The 16,972-nt window shown below is 38.4% G+C and overlaps 3 protein-coding genes across 5 annotated transcripts in view; 2 read left to right on the top strand and 1 right to left on the bottom strand.

Annotated features, from left to right (window-relative positions):
* The window catches only part of kiaa0753 (KIAA0753 ortholog), a 30,513-nt gene extending 20,913 nt beyond the window's left edge, over nucleotides 1–9,600 (bottom strand). For 2 of the 3 annotated variants that reach the window (XM_022759766.1, XM_022759768.1), the window contains exons 1-12: nucleotides 9,143–9,600; nucleotides 8,124–8,417; nucleotides 7,721–7,979; nucleotides 7,424–7,533; nucleotides 7,252–7,314; nucleotides 6,785–7,006; nucleotides 6,115–6,292; nucleotides 5,105–5,301; nucleotides 4,788–4,918; nucleotides 4,180–4,332; nucleotides 3,540–3,629; nucleotides 896–983 (exon numbers count right to left, since the gene is read on the bottom strand). In XM_022759766.1, the coding sequence (XP_022615487.1) occupies nucleotides 896–983; nucleotides 3,540–3,629; nucleotides 4,180–4,332; nucleotides 4,788–4,918; nucleotides 5,105–5,301; nucleotides 6,115–6,292; nucleotides 6,785–7,006; nucleotides 7,252–7,314; nucleotides 7,424–7,533; nucleotides 7,721–7,979; nucleotides 8,124–8,417; nucleotides 9,143–9,271 (1,914 nt within the window). In that variant the 5' untranslated portion in view covers nucleotides 9,272–9,600. The remainder of the gene's footprint in view (nucleotides 1–895; nucleotides 984–3,539; nucleotides 3,630–4,179; nucleotides 4,333–4,787; nucleotides 4,919–5,104; nucleotides 5,302–6,114; nucleotides 6,293–6,784; nucleotides 7,007–7,251; nucleotides 7,315–7,423; nucleotides 7,534–7,720; nucleotides 7,980–8,123; nucleotides 8,418–9,142) is intronic. The other variant, XM_022759767.1, reaches the window with a different exon arrangement.
* An 852-nt stretch (nucleotides 9,601–10,452) lies between these two features.
* On the top strand, nucleotides 10,453–13,252 carry txndc17 (thioredoxin domain containing 17). Its single transcript, XM_022759762.1, has 4 exons — nucleotides 10,453–10,714; nucleotides 10,943–11,024; nucleotides 12,470–12,545; nucleotides 12,782–13,252. The coding sequence occupies exons 1-4, from the start codon at nucleotides 10,570–10,572 to the stop codon at nucleotides 12,848–12,850; spliced, it is 372 nt and encodes a 123-aa protein (XP_022615483.1). The 5' UTR covers nucleotides 10,453–10,569; the 3' UTR covers nucleotides 12,851–13,252.
* A 1,135-nt stretch (nucleotides 13,253–14,387) lies between these two features.
* The window catches only part of nxn (nucleoredoxin), a 60,989-nt gene continuing 58,404 nt past the window's right edge, over nucleotides 14,388–16,972 (top strand). Inside the window, exon 1 of the mRNA XM_022759787.1 lies at nucleotides 14,388–14,868. Coding sequence (XP_022615508.1) covers nucleotides 14,560–14,868 — 309 coding nt within the window. The 5' untranslated portion in view covers nucleotides 14,388–14,559. The remainder of the gene's footprint in view (nucleotides 14,869–16,972) is intronic.

Genomic DNA, 16,972 nt, shown 5'->3' with positions numbered 1-16,972 from the left:
GATGGGTGAAGTCTTGTTTTTGCACCTGTCCAATAAGCAGCGCTAGTTTAAGATCAAATACTTTGATGTGGGAATACATGTCAGATTAGTTTTCCCTTGCCTTGGAGCTGCAAGTTGAGGCCGTTTAAAATTTCTGACACATCTGTTAATAAAGGCGAGGTCCCATTTCCATTCTGTGTCGATCAGCTCTGGGACAGTTTTTCCCTTTGTCAGGAGAAAGGCATTGATTTCGGGTAGCAGGTCGTAAAAACGCTTCAAAACTCTGCCCCGGCTTAACCAGCGGACTTCAGTGTGGTAAAGCACGTCTCCGTGGGCTGATTCTAGCTCGGAGAGAAAGGCTTGGAACTGCCTGTGTTTAAGTCCGTTTGCTCTGATGAAGTTTATGCAGGACACAACCACCTTCATGACAGATTCCCACCTCAGAACTTTGCAGCTTGACGCTGGCTCGGTCATGATCAAAGTCACGTCAGAATATACCATTGTGTGAGGAGGTGAAGATGAGCCACTATTAACTATAAATAGCTCATAACTATGGTCAATTTTAATTAGAATGCCAACCTTTAAGTACGGATATGTTATGATGTTATGATAGGAAAATGCAATTTAATAAAAATTGGTTGATGTTTAGAGGGATTGTCTGGGATCGTTAAGTGGGCCACTCCAATTGCTTTGGCGGGCCGGATGTGGCCCACGGGCCGTAGTTTGGGGACCCCTGTTCTAGAGTAATCACCATTTTATCCCACTTAGTCTATAAAAAATCTGGTAAATCTGAGGGTAAATACATGCTCTGTTTTAGTGTAAGTGAAAATATGATGTATTGATGCCTTCTCCCTCTTCTTTGCGTGACATAAGAAAAATCTGGCACTATGCAGAAAAAAGGTAGACTGAATCCTACCTGCGCTTCATCCAGAAGGGGCTGAATTCTCTCTCTGGCCTTCTGCTCAGCTCTCTCAGCCCACTGAGTTGGCGAGACCACTTCAGACCTGAAAACCACAATACACCCACATCCCAAGCTGTCACAGAAGAAGTTCTGAGCCTGGGAGATTTAACTTAAATAAACTTAATGAGATACTCGATTCCATGATAACATCATTGACTGTAGATAAAGATGGAGGACATGACAACTCCCCAAAAGTGAAGCCAAAACATCTCAATAACCCCCTGGTGGCTGCAGTACAGGTCATAAACCCCACCCCCCTCTATGTTAGCAGGTGGGACATGGGCAAAGCTAAAAAAAATACATGTCAAATAAAGATGATTTCTGTAATTTATGTTTAAGTGGTCATTTTTCAGATAAGTTTGGTTTTAATTAGATGCTATAAAAAAAGAGGGCATGATGTCATGATTGACAGCTGTGATTGACTCGACTGAGTTGGGTGGGCGTATGTACGAGACCTCGATAATGCCGCTCCACCAGCCAATCACTACCACACAGACTCTAGCTCCAAATGACATCACCTGTGCAAGATGGCAGCTCGACTATCCGGGATATTTTGGCCTCATTTTTGTACAGTGGGAGGAAGTGGAGACATGTTGTCCATCTTTATTTACAGTTCAAAACACAGTATTAAGAAATCTGTTGTATTGGTCAAATTTAGCCCAGTGACAGATGTTGAGTTAAAATTTAAGGCAAATTTTTCTGACCCATGAGAAAAGTTAGTTTAAATTAAAATGATGAAATGACTATCTCCTTCGAGTCTATAAAGTAATTCATGTTGCTGAAAAAACTCGGAGCCACTTGTTTCATGACTGATAATTAATCAATACACATTGGTTTTCAGGCCAAATGGGATTTACAAAAAATAGTAATTATAAGGTTCAGTGTTTGGCTACATATTCACATTTACTGCGATTAAACAAGGGCAAAACTGTCACCACACTGCATAAAGAAAAACCTTGTGAACGTTGCAGTGAATTTGTCCTGGCCTCTTTCACGGTGGAAACCAATGGACTAATTTGCAAAGCCTGACATGCTACTTACATCGACTCCAGCTGAGTTCAGGGCATAATAATAACTCCATAGAGATTAATTTGATGAATGTGACATGAGCATTTCTTACAAGAAATAATCTGCTGTCTGCGAAGGGGTCTATTGTGCACTACCGATCACCTGTTAACAAGTGACAGGTTTTGTACAATACCTGTCACTTGTTAACAGCGGAAGCAGGTGGAGCAACTGTCTCCATGCCCACTAACACAGTATGATATAATGACTCTCTGATTTCACCTCTCTACCTCAAAGTTGACTGTTAATTTTTTTTACTCCTCAAAAAAGCTTAGCTCTAATGTGAAAAAATGCTGTAAAATTTAAAGGCCTGCAAACATTACAAAAACTATAGACAGTTTTTTCTTTCCCTCTATATTAGTAGAATTCTTCCTTATACCTTTAGTATTTTACTGTAGTGTATTTGTTTTAACTTTAACTTTATCTTTAATTCATAGTTGTGCTGAGTTAATGGAATAACTGATTGTGGCAAATGGAATAGCAGGAGGAACACATAGGTACAATAGACTTTTAATGGCTGACATTTCACCTTGTCATAGCAAGAAATGCCCAGCTGGAGTAAATAACATTAACAATGGTACAATTCTATTCAAGTGTCCTACTGACCCATTGTGCCCAAAATTATCCAGGCCCTGGAACTTGCAAAACTAAATGGTGAAAAATTTCTCCAGGTGAGAAAAAAACAAAACCAAAACAAAAATCAGCCTATGGGCTGTGCTTTTGTGTGGGGAAACAGAAGCACAAAGGACAAACCTGCACAACTGCTGATGTAATTACAGCTTTACAGACCAAATGTTGACTGCAATCTATGCTCTGCTCATGCTGTGTTTTGTTGCTGGCCGTGCAGAGCTTAACTGTCCAGTGACTAATTAGGAGATGTGTAGTGATCTATAGGAACATATGCTCTCTCCGTTGCTGAGGGGATGTTGCTGCAATTACAACCTGCATTATTTTCTGTTCTATTGTTGGTAGATAATTACGTTGATGTTGTAATTGCCAATGTAACTGTTCATTAAATTGTGAGACCTGACGCATTGAACTGTTCGGTAGATTACTATGTGGATAACTGCTTTTGCTTGGCAGCAAGATTTCTGTGTGTTTTTTTTTTTTTTTTTAGAGTGGCATTAATGCTGTGAGATGTTTCTCCTTCCTAAACAACCTAAACAGCAAATGTTTGTACATGACAGTGCACATGTGTATGCATATATTATCGTGATTATTGCTATATTGCATATGTACTGCACAGTGATTAGGAGCCTGTGAAGAAAGTTCTAAGCCCTTCTGCTAATATATCTATCCTGTCCAAATCCAGCTCAGTTTCATTTGTCTCATTAGGAAAAAAAGAAACATAACTTTATTTCAGTCAACTGCTTTAACTGTTTTTACTGTAGTTTGGTGTCTATAGAGCTTGCAATGTGGGCACAAATGGTATCAAAAAAGTGTTTGATATTTGGCTGGATCAACGTCTATCAAATGATACAGCATTATGACCTTAACTCTCCTCCCCACAGATGGTATTATATTACTACTGTACCTTAATCTCTCAATGCGTCCAGCCTCTTCTTTACTCAGCTGGTTGAGCTCTTTCAGCCTCTGCATCGTCATCTTATCCAACCAGGCTTTTCTGTACCAAGCCAGTAATCATCAAATGAAAGCAAAGTGTAAGCTCAATTAAGCATTTCACATAAATAACTTATAATCCTCATCTCTAAAATCAGACTGCTTGCCGCTGATTAATTGGAAAGCACAATTGTAGTAATTAAAGTTTGATTAAACAGAGACATATGTGGAATACTCAATCAATGAGGTGCTTATAATCACTGAAAACGGGCCAACTATTAATCACTCATAAAGAGAAATGGCCTCAATCTAGAAAGCACCTAGATTACTTCATTGGACAGAATTAACTTTTAATTGGAATCAGAGTATTGCCTGTGGCTCTCAGCGAGTGGGGTCTGACACAGAGGTTAGAAATAACTCACAGGAACATTCTTTTTCCCCAGATTTCATCCGTTTGGCTTTTTTTTCCTCTTTTGCTATAACAGATAATCTAAAGTAGAAAAAATAAATATCCAAAAATGCCTACTCTGAGAAATGCTAGTGTTTCATTCTGAAAAATATGATAAGTAGAAAATATTAAAATCCGGTAAAAAGTTAGAGGAGGTGGGCTTCACCTTAACGCTTCATCCTGAGCTTGTTTCTTCCTTTCTGAGCTCAGGATCGGCTCTGCTCCAAAACCACCAGCCACTTTCTGCTTGGGAGGGCTGGGTGAAGGCTTTACTGGAGAGAAGAGACATCGTGGCTCTGGTCTCCCCCTTTGTGGGGATCTGAAAGAATAATAAGCACAGGCAGAGATGCACTTTATTAGGACAAGTCAGAAGAGATGGTGGGGGAGTCAAGCAGGAGGACGATGGAGAAGAAGAATCATGCAAAGGTAAAGAGAAAGAGCTGTTTTTACACAAGGAACCTGCAACATTGCTGTGTGTTTTGACACTTCTGTCTGTTTTACGTAGATTTTTCTTCTATTAAATTTAATGGTGTCCACAATTAGCACATTAATTCACAATGTATTAATGTGCAGATTATTAAATACTGATTCATGCTGGATGCTGCTACCTACAGATTAGAGTTTCAGACACTACAACAGTATAACCTTTGTTATATAATGACATTAATCATCTAGTGTGAGCTGACTGAGACTAAAAGCATCGGTGAACAATAACAAGTGATGACTTTAAAAATCTCATGTGTCATCAGCTGTACACAGTGATAAAAAGCTCACCGCTGTGGAGGAGGAGAGTGAGGGGATGTAGGTATCCATGGCACAGAGCGCTCTTTTTGAGGGAGCTCATTCACTCTGAGCCGAGAGGAGACTGTAGGCTGCTGGAAGCCTGCATCTTGCATCTGATTACCCTGTGAAAATAAAATTACAAAGTCAATGTTTAGATTTTTTTCACATGGTAACTTGGTTTTCACCTCTGGCACAGTCAGTGTCTTCGAACAGAACCCAAATCACACTGGTGGGAAGATAATATAAGGCACTTCTTGGGTGTTTTAACATATTCAATTCAGTATTGAATTTTGTAGTCAAGCCAACACCTTCATTATAATGTCAATCTTTCTTCGCTCAGAGTGTAGTCCTTTTCTGCAGCTGGTGTTTGTCTGAGGTCGTCCCCGCAGCTCTCTCAGCTCCCTCTGCTGGACGAGGCTCTCCAGGCCAACCCTCAGCACCTCTCTTCTGTTAATCGGCTGCTGAGAAGTAGTTTTGGGTTTCTGTGAGGCCATTCTCCACCCTGCTGTCACAAATGAAAAATTAAACCTTTAAAATTGTTTTCATCTTGACTTGTTGACTCTTACTCCAAGTTTAAGAATAGCCAGAGTAAAAAACCACCCTATTTTTCTTCCTCACTAAACACAAGTTAATCAGTGTGGAAACTGGGGGGCATTATGTGCTCACAACACACCACCAATTAAGACAATTAGTCAGGACTCTTGACAACCACTTGGATCCCTACTGATGGCAGATCAGTGGCATGGGGGGCTTAAGTAATACAACAAAGATATTTGTTTCCAGGGAGACCTAAGCTCATTGTAGGTGTTTGTGTCATCTCTTCCACAGGATGCATCTCAGCACGGAGCCAGCAGGAGTTAACTGCTCATAAGACTAGCAGCGGGGGGGCTGAAGGCCAGAGTTCAGCACTTCAGTTCCTGTTTTTCTATCACATCTTCATGGCTCCTTATCAGTTTTCAGCCTGTGTGCAGCCATTTAAGCACAGTGGGGGGCCCAAACACAGCCGCACAAAAGCTCTTGGGTGACTTCCAGATACACTGGAGAGTTTGTTCTTCATTAAAAGGCATGCATACTATTTATCTCTGTGAGGTTTTCAGCAAATGGGCCATTGCCTTAAATAAGAAATTATGAAGGAAAATACTGTGTTTATATTAGATTCATAAACTTAGTATTAATAGTTACTGTTGCTCAGGCTTAAAACTAGAAACACAGTAGAAAATGATTCCTAAAGTTACACATGTACATGTGGCCAACTACAGAGAAGCAAAGGCTTTTAAACCTGCTAACTGTTCCATGCTAAAGAAACCATGGACCTCACCATGGACACCTCTTTTGGGATTTGCGGGTTTGCGAGTTCCTCGAACAGTTGAGGTGGTGGGACCCTTGAGCACACCAGTAGGCAACATGCTGCGATGAGGGGACTTCCTGTGTGGAGGGCATGTTTGGGCTTGCATTTTTTCCAGTGCCACTTGTTTACCGAGGGCTGAATCCAACATCTAAGAGGAACAGAGTGACAAGACATAAAAAACTTGTTTTATTCACATAAAAAACTGTAAGAGTCCCTTCATAAAATAAGTTTCATATGAAGAAAAATACCAATATAAGTAATAAGTAAAATATCAATTAACCAATTAAAAAACAATCACTCATAACGCATACTGTATACTATGCACTAAGAGCCATATGCAGTGCAATCATAAAGTATAAGGATTATATGAAACAAGTGAAGTGGAGAAAGTGCTGATTCTTATCTTTAACTTAAGGGGGTTTGAATCAACATCAAATTAATACTGCAGGAACTGTAAACCTCTCTATACATAATCAATTTTGGAGGAAGGAAAGTTAACTGAGACTTCAATAAAGTCATCTTATGTTTAAAAGTTGGTCATCTACAGCCATTAGTCTGTGAGCCATCAACAACAGCAGACACATTGCATATTCCCTTGTAATGCCAGACACATGTTCTGATTGTACTTTATGCTCCTCACCTCTAGTTTCTGCAGGATGTCGAGGGCCGTTTCAGGCACAGCTGAACCCTGGTCCACTTGGACTTTCGCTGAGCACAAAGAGAGCTGGCGAATCAGCTGACCCAGCTCTTTGTAATGAGGAGGTACCTTGCTATGAGATAGATCTGAAAGCTGGTGGATAACAACCTGTAAGGCCCTCTGTGCCCCACGGTGGGCAGCTGCAAGCCTGTTTATTGCAGTAGACTAAAATAAGAGCAGATAGTAAATCAGTTTTTAGCTTAATGTCCTTCATAAAAACAATGAGAAGTAATACAACTGTGGTTTCAGACCACTTATTGGTGCATTTGGATCCATGATTACATGGTAAATATTTATGTTTTGAGGGAAAGTCATTTACATATTGATTTCAATGCTTTATCATTATCAGCAAATAAATAAATGGACTCATCTCTACATAAAATTAATATGTGACAATGCTGATGTCATACCTTTTTGGTGTCCCACATTTTCTGGCTTCGTAGTTTCTCTATATCGTCTTGTATCTCTTTTACCTATTCAATAACAATTTAGTAGGACAGTGTTTACAGATTCAGAGCAAATGAAAAAGTCATGGTGAAAAGTGAAAGTTTATTTTTCAAGTAGGTAGTAAAATTTAAATACCTGTTGTTGGAGTACATAGATGCTACGTGCTGAGCGCGCTGCCTGCTTCTGTCTGCGTATCTCCAACTTGTTTTGCTCTTCAGGCTCCAGTGGCTCCTCTATTTTTTCCCCTGTTGTTTAAAACCCAGCATTCATTATTATTCATCACTATGCATGAAATGTAAAACCATATGAAAAGTATGCTGATTGTGGTGTGTGGCAAAGTTCTGTTAACCTTTAAAGTTCTGAGCTGTACCTTTAAAGCTATATTCCACAGTAAGACACAGGTCTACCGTAACAAGCTGTTTTGTAGCTTACCTCTGTTGGCTAGCTCTTCTACTTTTTGAATATACACTTCAAGCTCATTTTGCAGCTTGTGGATTTCCTGGCTTAAAGGACCCGGTTTGCCTCCGTCCAGCTGCCTTAGGCCATTGTCTCTGGTTGGGGGTGACTGGCCAGCCCGAGGCATTCGACAAATGGGACGCTTCTGGGATGTTTGCTTTCCTCCAGGACGGCCCGTTTTCTCTTTTGGACTGGAGGCCTTAAACTTGGCCTTATTTGGAGTGGCTGCAAGCTCCTACAGAGGGAGAGAAAGAGTCATTTTGCTGTCTGACTGAATAAAGTGGCAAAGGTCCCTTGTGTAGGACTTAAACGGATAAACTATTATAGTCTTGATTGTCTCAGAAATAGTTAATTAATTAAAAACTATGAATTCAATTACCTGAAGCAGCTCTACATCACTTGTTTCGAGGAGGGAGGCCTCTTGAGAAGGTTTGGCAGGGGATTTTATCAGTGACTCAAGGCGCCTTCGTCTCAGATCTCGCTTGGCGAGCTTAATGGCGGCCTGCAGCCTCTCCTCAGAGAGCACAGTGAAGCTGGTGGAGCTCCTGGTGCTGTCCATATTCTCACGCTCCTCTGACAGCGGCATCAGCTTCTCAATCACAATGGGGGCTGGTAGACGTACATGTGTAGCACGGTTGCTGACACTTGCAGGGATGGCTTCATTGAATAATAGCTGTAACGTGTAAGATACAAATCAGTCTTAACCAGTGTCGTACATGCCAAAAACAGCCATTGTGATGTGCAATCATGCTTTTCATATGTTTTCAACAAGTATTTCTGTCCTTTAAAGCTGGACACCCTTACACATCCTCAAATGACTTCTTTTGTCCAAGACCCCAAAATATTTGGTTTGCAATAATGCAAGACCAAGAAAAGCATCAAATTCTCACAACTGACAGGCTTGTACCAGTGAATGTTTTCCATTTCTTGCTTTTTTAGCCCAACAATATATCCTACCTTTAATCAGTTTTTTAATTTAAACTGTTAAAGAGGTGTCGATTCAACTTTGTGATCATTTTGGAGGCTGCACTGTTTGGTTCTGTTGGACAACATTGTTGTGTATGGAGAGGTTTTTCTAATTTCAAGTCTATCCTCACTGAAGTAGGTGGACAAAATATTAGAAATAACTCTTAGCACGACGCAATGCGATTCAACAGCACAACACACCTCAGTACACTCAATGGTAATACAACATTAGCCTAGGTAAAGCCACAATTTCAATGAGGGCAGGATTTATTGTAGATAATGTTGTATCAGACTGAATTGGATTTAATTGGTTTACCAAATAAACTGGCAACTGAGTGTACATGGGCGCATTTGTAACAGTTAGCATGAGCCATTTATAATATAAACACCTTTGAAAAATAACAGGATTTAGACATTTCTTCCACTGTTTACCTTATTTCGGGACATCCCAGTGGTAAAATCGCTGCGGTTTCGGGTTGAATCTAAAACAACCCAGTCTCTCCCTGGACTTTGCTGTCCGTCAGGAATCGTGGGACCATCCATCAAGAACTGTGCAGTCATTACGGTAAAAACAACCGCCACATTCGTGCCAAACAATTAACTGACAAATGATATAAGTAATAATATAATAACATAGGTAATGCTCATGAGAGTTAGCATTAGCAAGCTAACTAGGCTTTTGAATTGAATTTTGCTAACGTCAAGTTAATCCCAAAATCATCCATTCCACCATTTCGACTTCGCATATGACTACTTTTTTCAGTTTTCTATATTGATTAGGAATTCGCTATGAACATTGTTTTGCTAACTGTATATTACTCAAAACATAGCACATGGTTAACATTTTAAATTTTTACTCCAAGCTTGAAAACAATTTGAACCACCGCCATGACAACAACAGAACGCAAAAAGACGGAAGTAATGTTTAGGCTGCGTTCAAGTTATGTCGTTTAACCTGTAATTTGGAGCAGCCGAGTGGGAAAAAAGCAAGTTCATGACGGTTACATCAAGATAGAATTCAATATTGATACTATTTAAATTGATACAGCTAATTTCATAGGAGCCACACACTGTTTTTTGTACAAAAACAAACCAAGCAGCAAATTTAGGCTGTTTATCTTGTTTGGTTACAAGATTTGCAGATTAAGCAAACTCTAAGGTCGGAGTAAAAGGTGTTTTCATGATCTTCCTATTCTGCCAACATTACATGAACACACCAAATACGGATCGTCAAAAAGTCCAAAATGTATAGAACCTAATTTTTTAATGACATTTCATTTAATTCAATTTCAAGCGTGGTGGAAGAAAGATTCATCCTTTACTAAAGTAAACGTACCACACTGTGAATATACTCCATTACAATTTGAAGTATTCAAATCCCTACTTAATGAAAAGTATGTAACAGCAAAATTTACACATAAATAAAAAGAAAAAGTATTCTCTAGGCAGATATATGTTTCCTGTCAGTGTTTCATTATGCTTTTGGATTAATATTACTAGTGCATTAATGTGTATGTTGCACGTTACTGGTGCATTTACATTCAACCACTGAATAAACACTCTTCTGTAATGTGTTCTATATAAGTGAAAAACTATGATAATAACATTAATAACATTATTCAAGTAAAATAACGACAATTTGAATAATAATTTAAAGTGCTCTATAAATAGGTCTATTCGCGATTCAGGTACACTGTCGCTTTAAGAACCTTTGCACATACCGGAAGTGGTTGGGCCAAGTTTACAGTATTTCTACCAGGTCCAGTGAGTGCGGAGCAACAGTATTTCTGTTAACACTTGTTAGTCTCTTATCGTTTAGCTTTAACTTTGTGCCTTTACATATTAACTCGGTCTAAACGATGGCCCATTATGAAGAAGTAACTGTGCGTGGGTATGATGAATTCTGCAAGGCTGTATCCGAAAGAAAAGGAAAGGATATTTTTGCTTATTTTTCTGGTAATAAAGATGACCAAGGAAAGAGCTGGTGTCCAGATTGTGTGAAAGGTAAACTCCGATATTTTACTATACTGTATATAATATAGCTATTCGATGCTTGTACTTTCATTTTGAGTAGACTTGATTGAAATGTTTGGTTATGTGACAAACTTTCCATTGCTGCAGTAATAAGGTGGGTATGCTGGTTTGCAGCTAAGGATCTTGATACTGATTCATTTCATGTCTGGTGCTCTTTCATTTTGTCATTTTTAAACAATTTACCTTCTTCCCTTTCAGCTGAGCCAGTTGTAAGAGGAGAGATGACTCATCTTCCTGAGGGCTCTGTCTTCATCTACTGTCAAGTTGGAGAAAGAGCTTAGTCAGTGTTTTACTCATTTTTACTCTATCATCTTGTAGCTAACATTTAAACATTTAATTTAAACACACACACATGCGCTGACACAAAACAAGAGCACACCATATTATGGCTGTAAGTAACTGTTATTTCCATTATTGAATTTTTTTGATGAATCAGATATCTTCTTTATAAAATATCATCAATAATGGCAACCACTGGTGATAAGAGCTCAATTCTCAATTGCTAACTTACAGCAGGACCAACAGCTAAAAACCCAAAGAATTCATTTTATAACAAAAATATAAGCAATTCTTTGTATTTGAGAAGTCACTTACCAGTAACCTGATAAATTACTAACATAGTCAGATTAACTTCCTCAGGGGCTCTGGCACAAAAATTTGTTGTTGGGCCCCTGTTGATCTGCCCAGTAAATGACCCAGAAATCAACCAAAAAGCTGAAATGATTAGTTGATTAAGAGATTAGTCAATTGACAGAAAATTAATGATAACAATTTTGATAACTGATTTACTGTTTTAGTACTTTGTCAAATTCACTCTTAACAGCTTCTCAGATATGAAGATTTACTTGTTTCCCAGTTTTCTATGAAGGTAAACTCAACATATTTGGGTTTTTTGGCTTTTTGTCAGATAAAATCAACAACTAGAATATGTTCAGTTGGGTTTCAGGGAATAATGATGAGCATTTTCCACTATTTTCTGACAAGTTGTAGACTGAACAATCAACATAATATTAAAGAAAATAATTGTCCGATATATTGATAATGAAAATAATTGTTGGTGTAAGCCTTACAGTACTTTTGTAATGGAATAATTTTCCCCCAGGTTTTCTGTGTGTTAATTCCTTGACACACATTTAAATTGAAGCAATTTGATAAAACACTTTAAAAGAAAAGATCACAGACAGACATAAATGATATGCAGTGCTTTGCCCACTTGATAATCCAACCTTGATTACCAACTGCTTTATGTGATCATCAAAATTTAAATTTTGTGTTGCTCAGATAATGGATTATTAATTACTAAATGAAGCATATGACTACACATGGATCTAATTTTACATGTAAGAATCTAATTGTCAAACTGCATAACAAGTTACAGTGAGCACAACTGTAACATTAAGATTTCTAGACAGACATCTTTTGTTTCACCAGAATAATCATGTGTCATATAAACAATAATTTAAGTGAAACCCAAAAGAAAAGGAGCCACGAGAAATTGTAGAACTTTTTACTTGAACCTGTAAATCTTTCAGAGCAAGGAGATTTTGTTTATACAGGAAATAAAAGTGGAATTCTTTTTCTTTTTCTTTTTTTTTTCTTTTACTGTACATTAGACCATTCTCAGATGCAGTATCATTTAGGAAAGCTGAAAATCCTCTTTTCTATTTCTGTATCTCTCATGGTGCATTGTCTCAGCTGCTTAATAATGTCTTTTTCATGCATCAGTTGGAAGAATCCAAATAATGACTTCAAGAAGACTCTGAAGTTGAGTGGAGTTCCCACCCTACTGAGATATGGCACAGTAAGAATAACTACACTTGATGTTTTATCAACGTGGAATAGCTAAATCTTAAATATTGTACAGAAAGATCCTTAGAAATTAGTTACATAATAAGAGACTGAATTCCAGCTAACATCCAGTTTTTTTTATGCAGCATTGAATATGAAAATCTAATCCTTTTAATATAGCTTTTAGGCAGTCAGATTCCATATTATACAGCAATATTAAAAGCCAACCATGAAATCTCTTTGTTTCAGCCTCAGAAGTTGGTGGAGGATGAATGCTTCAAAGCAGAACTGGTGAGGATGATGTTCACTGAGGACTGAGGGATCCTGTGCTGCTCACATCACTCATAAACCAGTAAACCAGTAAATCTCATCCGCCCCTGCTCAGTTATAGCACTACTGCATTATTGAATATTGATAACCATTCACAAGATGCACCTCCCACTGTGATCTGATGCAAATTAGCAACTGTACTTACAAAAATAATGAGCATCCTTTTCAACTAATTCTATGCTGGAATAACACAGAATGGATGTAATTCATGCACACTTTTCTTGTTATACTTTATGTGCAATCAGTGGACTCTGTACTGTAATTTGAGGTGATTTCGTCTACTCAGTTATAAGATTTTTTTATTGTGACCATTTTCATGTGATTTTTTTTTTTTGCCCTGCAGTGGGACTTGAATAAAGTGACACTTGATGTTGAATGTTTGTGGGAGAAGAAAACTTGTGTACTGTGTTGTATGATGATCATGATGGTCACAAGCTAAAACTTTAGGTAAAAGTGACAAAAGTACAGCTTCAAAGTTCTGCTTTCATCATTAAGGATTTTACTGTTGTAGCTGCTTGAGGTGGTTCTAGTTTAAACTACTTTATATAGAGTTCAGTTGTTCTCAGTCCAGGGCTCCAAACCCTTCTAAGGGTCACTGGATAAATCTGATGGGTCAAGAAATGATTCACGGGAGAGGAAAGAAAAAAAAAAAAAGTTATGATTCACAAATCTGATTTCATTGACTTTTTCCTAATCTTTACATGAAATGTTATTGGCCAAATCGATCTTTACTGGAACTAATAACATCTCAGTTGTGACAATTTTTCCCAACCAGTCATTGCTTTTTTGTAACTTGTCACATGTCAAAGAGGTTGGATTTGATATTTAACAATGCATTTTATTTTATGAGCTTTTTAAAATGTTAATGTAAATCTTAACTTAGTGTAAATCTTAACATTTACACTAAGATAAACTCTAAAAAATAAATGTAATGGAGTAACACGTAGAATATTTCCCTCTGTAATGTAGTGAAGTAGAAGTATAAAGTAGCATAACATTGAAATACTCCAGTAAACTACAAGTACCTCAAAACTAGGGAGGTGAAGCTGTGCCAGAAATCCCTGCTCTGCTTGACCGTTTGCTGCAGCCCAAGTATTTTCCTCTTTTGGAAACTAGGTGGCAGCATATTCATAAGAACAGAGTGTGGTTTAACCTCAGGCTTATCTTTTTGAAATTTGAACAATTTGAATTAGAGTTATCTAATGATGCTGATTAAGTTAATAAATCCTTAGCTTTTAATGACATATAATGTAAATTTGAGGTCAAACCTATATTCCGGATGCTTTTAATCTGAAAATCAGACTGGGGATTTAAAACATGTAAACTTGGACATAAAAGAATTTAGCTGGATTTTCTATGCTTTACACATAAAGAATCCACAGAACTTAAAGATGAAGTGTCCTCTTCATAACTAGAAGAACCAGATGTGATGATGAAAGTGTGTGCTTTCGGGAAAAAGAGCGCAACCGCTGTTGCAGTCAGGGCGATTTAAGCGGAGCGCATTCCTGCACAGCGCTCACACCGGAGGACTAGCAGCGGTGAAACACAGACCGCAACGCCTCACAGGAGCTGGGAGCTCACCTAAAACCTCACGTTGGAGGTGGAATAAGTGCTGGGTGTCGCCTGAACATAGCGGTTTACATGTACAGCAGTCTCGGCTGAGGGCAACATTGTGTGTTCGAGGACTGTACGCTGCGATGTCGGAGTTTCTGGTGAGTCTACTCGGGGAGCGGCTCGTCAACAGCGAGAAAGCCGAGGTGGACGTGCAGTCGCTGGGCGCCAAGCTCTCCCTGGTCGGGCTCTTCTTCGGATGCAGCCTGAACGCCCCGTGCAAGCAGTTCAACGGCAGCCTGTGCGAGTTTTACAGCAGGTTCAAAAAGACGTCTGATCATAAGGACAAATTGGAAATCGTCTTCATCTCGTCTGATCAGGACCAGAAACACTGGCAAGACTTTTTGCAGGAGATGCCATGGCCTGCGTTACCTTTCAAAGACAGACACAAAAAGGTAAGATGGGTCGTGGTGATGAGGAGGAACGCTGCCAAATCACTGCTTATTCTCTGAGGAGGTTTTAGCGGGCTGGAAATGACTGGGGAAACCCTTAACAGGCCATTTCTGCCTCCTCTGCCAGTGCACAGGTGTACATGCTTTTAATTTGGGTCATGAAATTGGTTTCCCTACATCTTTAACCTCGTTTTAGTCAGATTCTTTCTGATCTGACGGTAATCAAAATTGTGTCTTTTAGAAATCAAGTCAAACTAGTTAGTGGAAACACATCCACGACTGCATTTAATATGATACATAAATTCAGATTTAATAGAATCAGTGGTTATAAAACAGCCAATTAATTTCACTGGCATTTAACCTTAAAAACCAAAAAATATATATATAACTCAAATGTCAGATAGGCTTGCACAGAAAAAGTATTAGGATTTTAATCAGAAATTGACTTTAAAAATCATATTCCAACCTCTTGATTATAACACTTGCAGCCAGTGGAGGAACTATTTATCCCCTGACTTAATGTTATCAGGATGATCTAAATGTGGCAGGCCACACAGAGGTAACTGAAACACTTCCTTTCCTTCTGTCTTTTCACTTTCCACAGGCTGATAATTTTGTTGAGGGAATACTCCTCAAAACATAATACTTCAGATGAACATCAAACAGCAGTGTTATTATATTACATTTAACATATTATACATGTTGCTGCATATGTAGCCTGCCCGGTAAAGGCCTTTTTATTTTGACATTTTCTCATTTATAGCTTTCCCTGATTTCCTGATGGTGTCAATAATGTGTAACTTAAAGTGTTTCTAGTTTCCTACTTTGCTTTATCTCACTTATTAAGAACTTTTTATTTTAGTCCAGTTTTTGTAAATTATGAGGTGTGAGGATTTATTTTCTGTGAAATGTGTGTGAAAATTAAGTACAAATACTTACTTGTCAGTGGAAACATATTTTTAAAATATATATTTTTATTTTAGGGTGTTACTGTACTAAGGTATTAAGGTTGACTGCAATCAGATATTTTCTTTTAGATCTGTTTTTGAAGAAGTTTTAATATCTTAGGTAAATATTTCCTTTTCTTTTGTTCATAGCTAAAACTGCCAGACGAAAAAATAAATGACTCATAAACATCTTGTGGATAAATTATGATTCTCTATAATAAATTAAAAGGATGTTTTAGAGGTTTCCTTTACTGGTTATTAAGTGGATATTTGCAGCTGTAGTCTTTGCAAACTATAGAAAGGGAGAAGATGTTGCATACATTGTGTCTGTGGGCCATCCCTGCTTCCTGGTTGCAGCACAGGTCTCTTTCTCCTTTTCCTAACCTAAATGTTATAGCAGATGAGGCAAAAAACAAAGATACTATGGTGAACTGTATTTGCATAGTATCAGTTATGCATATCAGTGAAGGCAGATTTTTGTTTGCAAAGTAAAATGTTAAGAACCGGCCAAATAATGGTAAAGAGGACTTGCTTTTTCAGATAAGGCCCGATTATAGGCTACTTTTAAATAAATAGAGATACTTCTTAGAAAATGATATAAAGAAAGAACAGTCTACGGCAAATAAAAATATATTTCAATATTGTTGATGTCATGCAATTTGTGTATAACCCATAGAGGACAAAAATGTTTAATAGCCGGCGTGTTATCTTTACCATTGTCTGTATTTTGTCAAATAGGATGTATGATGTATGTTAAGTATGTCTACCTCCTTTTAGCCAGTTCAACCCTGACTCTTCTTTGTGTAGGTGATGCTTGACTTGGACTGACTCATTCTCTTGCAAATTCTTTCAGATTGCCAGTGATGATTTCCGTTACAGTTCATAATGAAGTCCAGGCGTGAATAAAGGCTTAGGGATGACAGGAGAGTGGGGGTTGTCTTGTTGTTGTCTGGGGCAGAGCCCATCCGTCGCCACGGTTGCAGCAGTTATTGTGTTCTAACTGCCTGTGGAAAATATCTGTGGCGTCAACACGACCGTTGTTCATGCTCTCGTTGGTAGTCCCGTCGGCTGTCTTGGCCTTTATGAGAAAAGAGCAACGCAGCCGTGCATCTGTGTTTTGCAGAGGCCTGCAGTTTCGGTTCAGTCTGGGCTTCGTCCAA

This window comes from Seriola dumerili, unplaced genomic scaffold (assembly GCF_002260705.1).
Source record: "Seriola dumerili isolate Sdu_G_001 unplaced genomic scaffold, Sdu_1.0 BDQW01000330.1, whole genome shotgun sequence".
Taxonomy (NCBI): Eukaryota; Metazoa; Chordata; class Actinopteri; order Carangiformes; family Carangidae; genus Seriola; species Seriola dumerili.
Note: the sequence above shows the minus strand (reverse complement) of the source record. Positions and strands in the feature narration are given on the sequence as shown.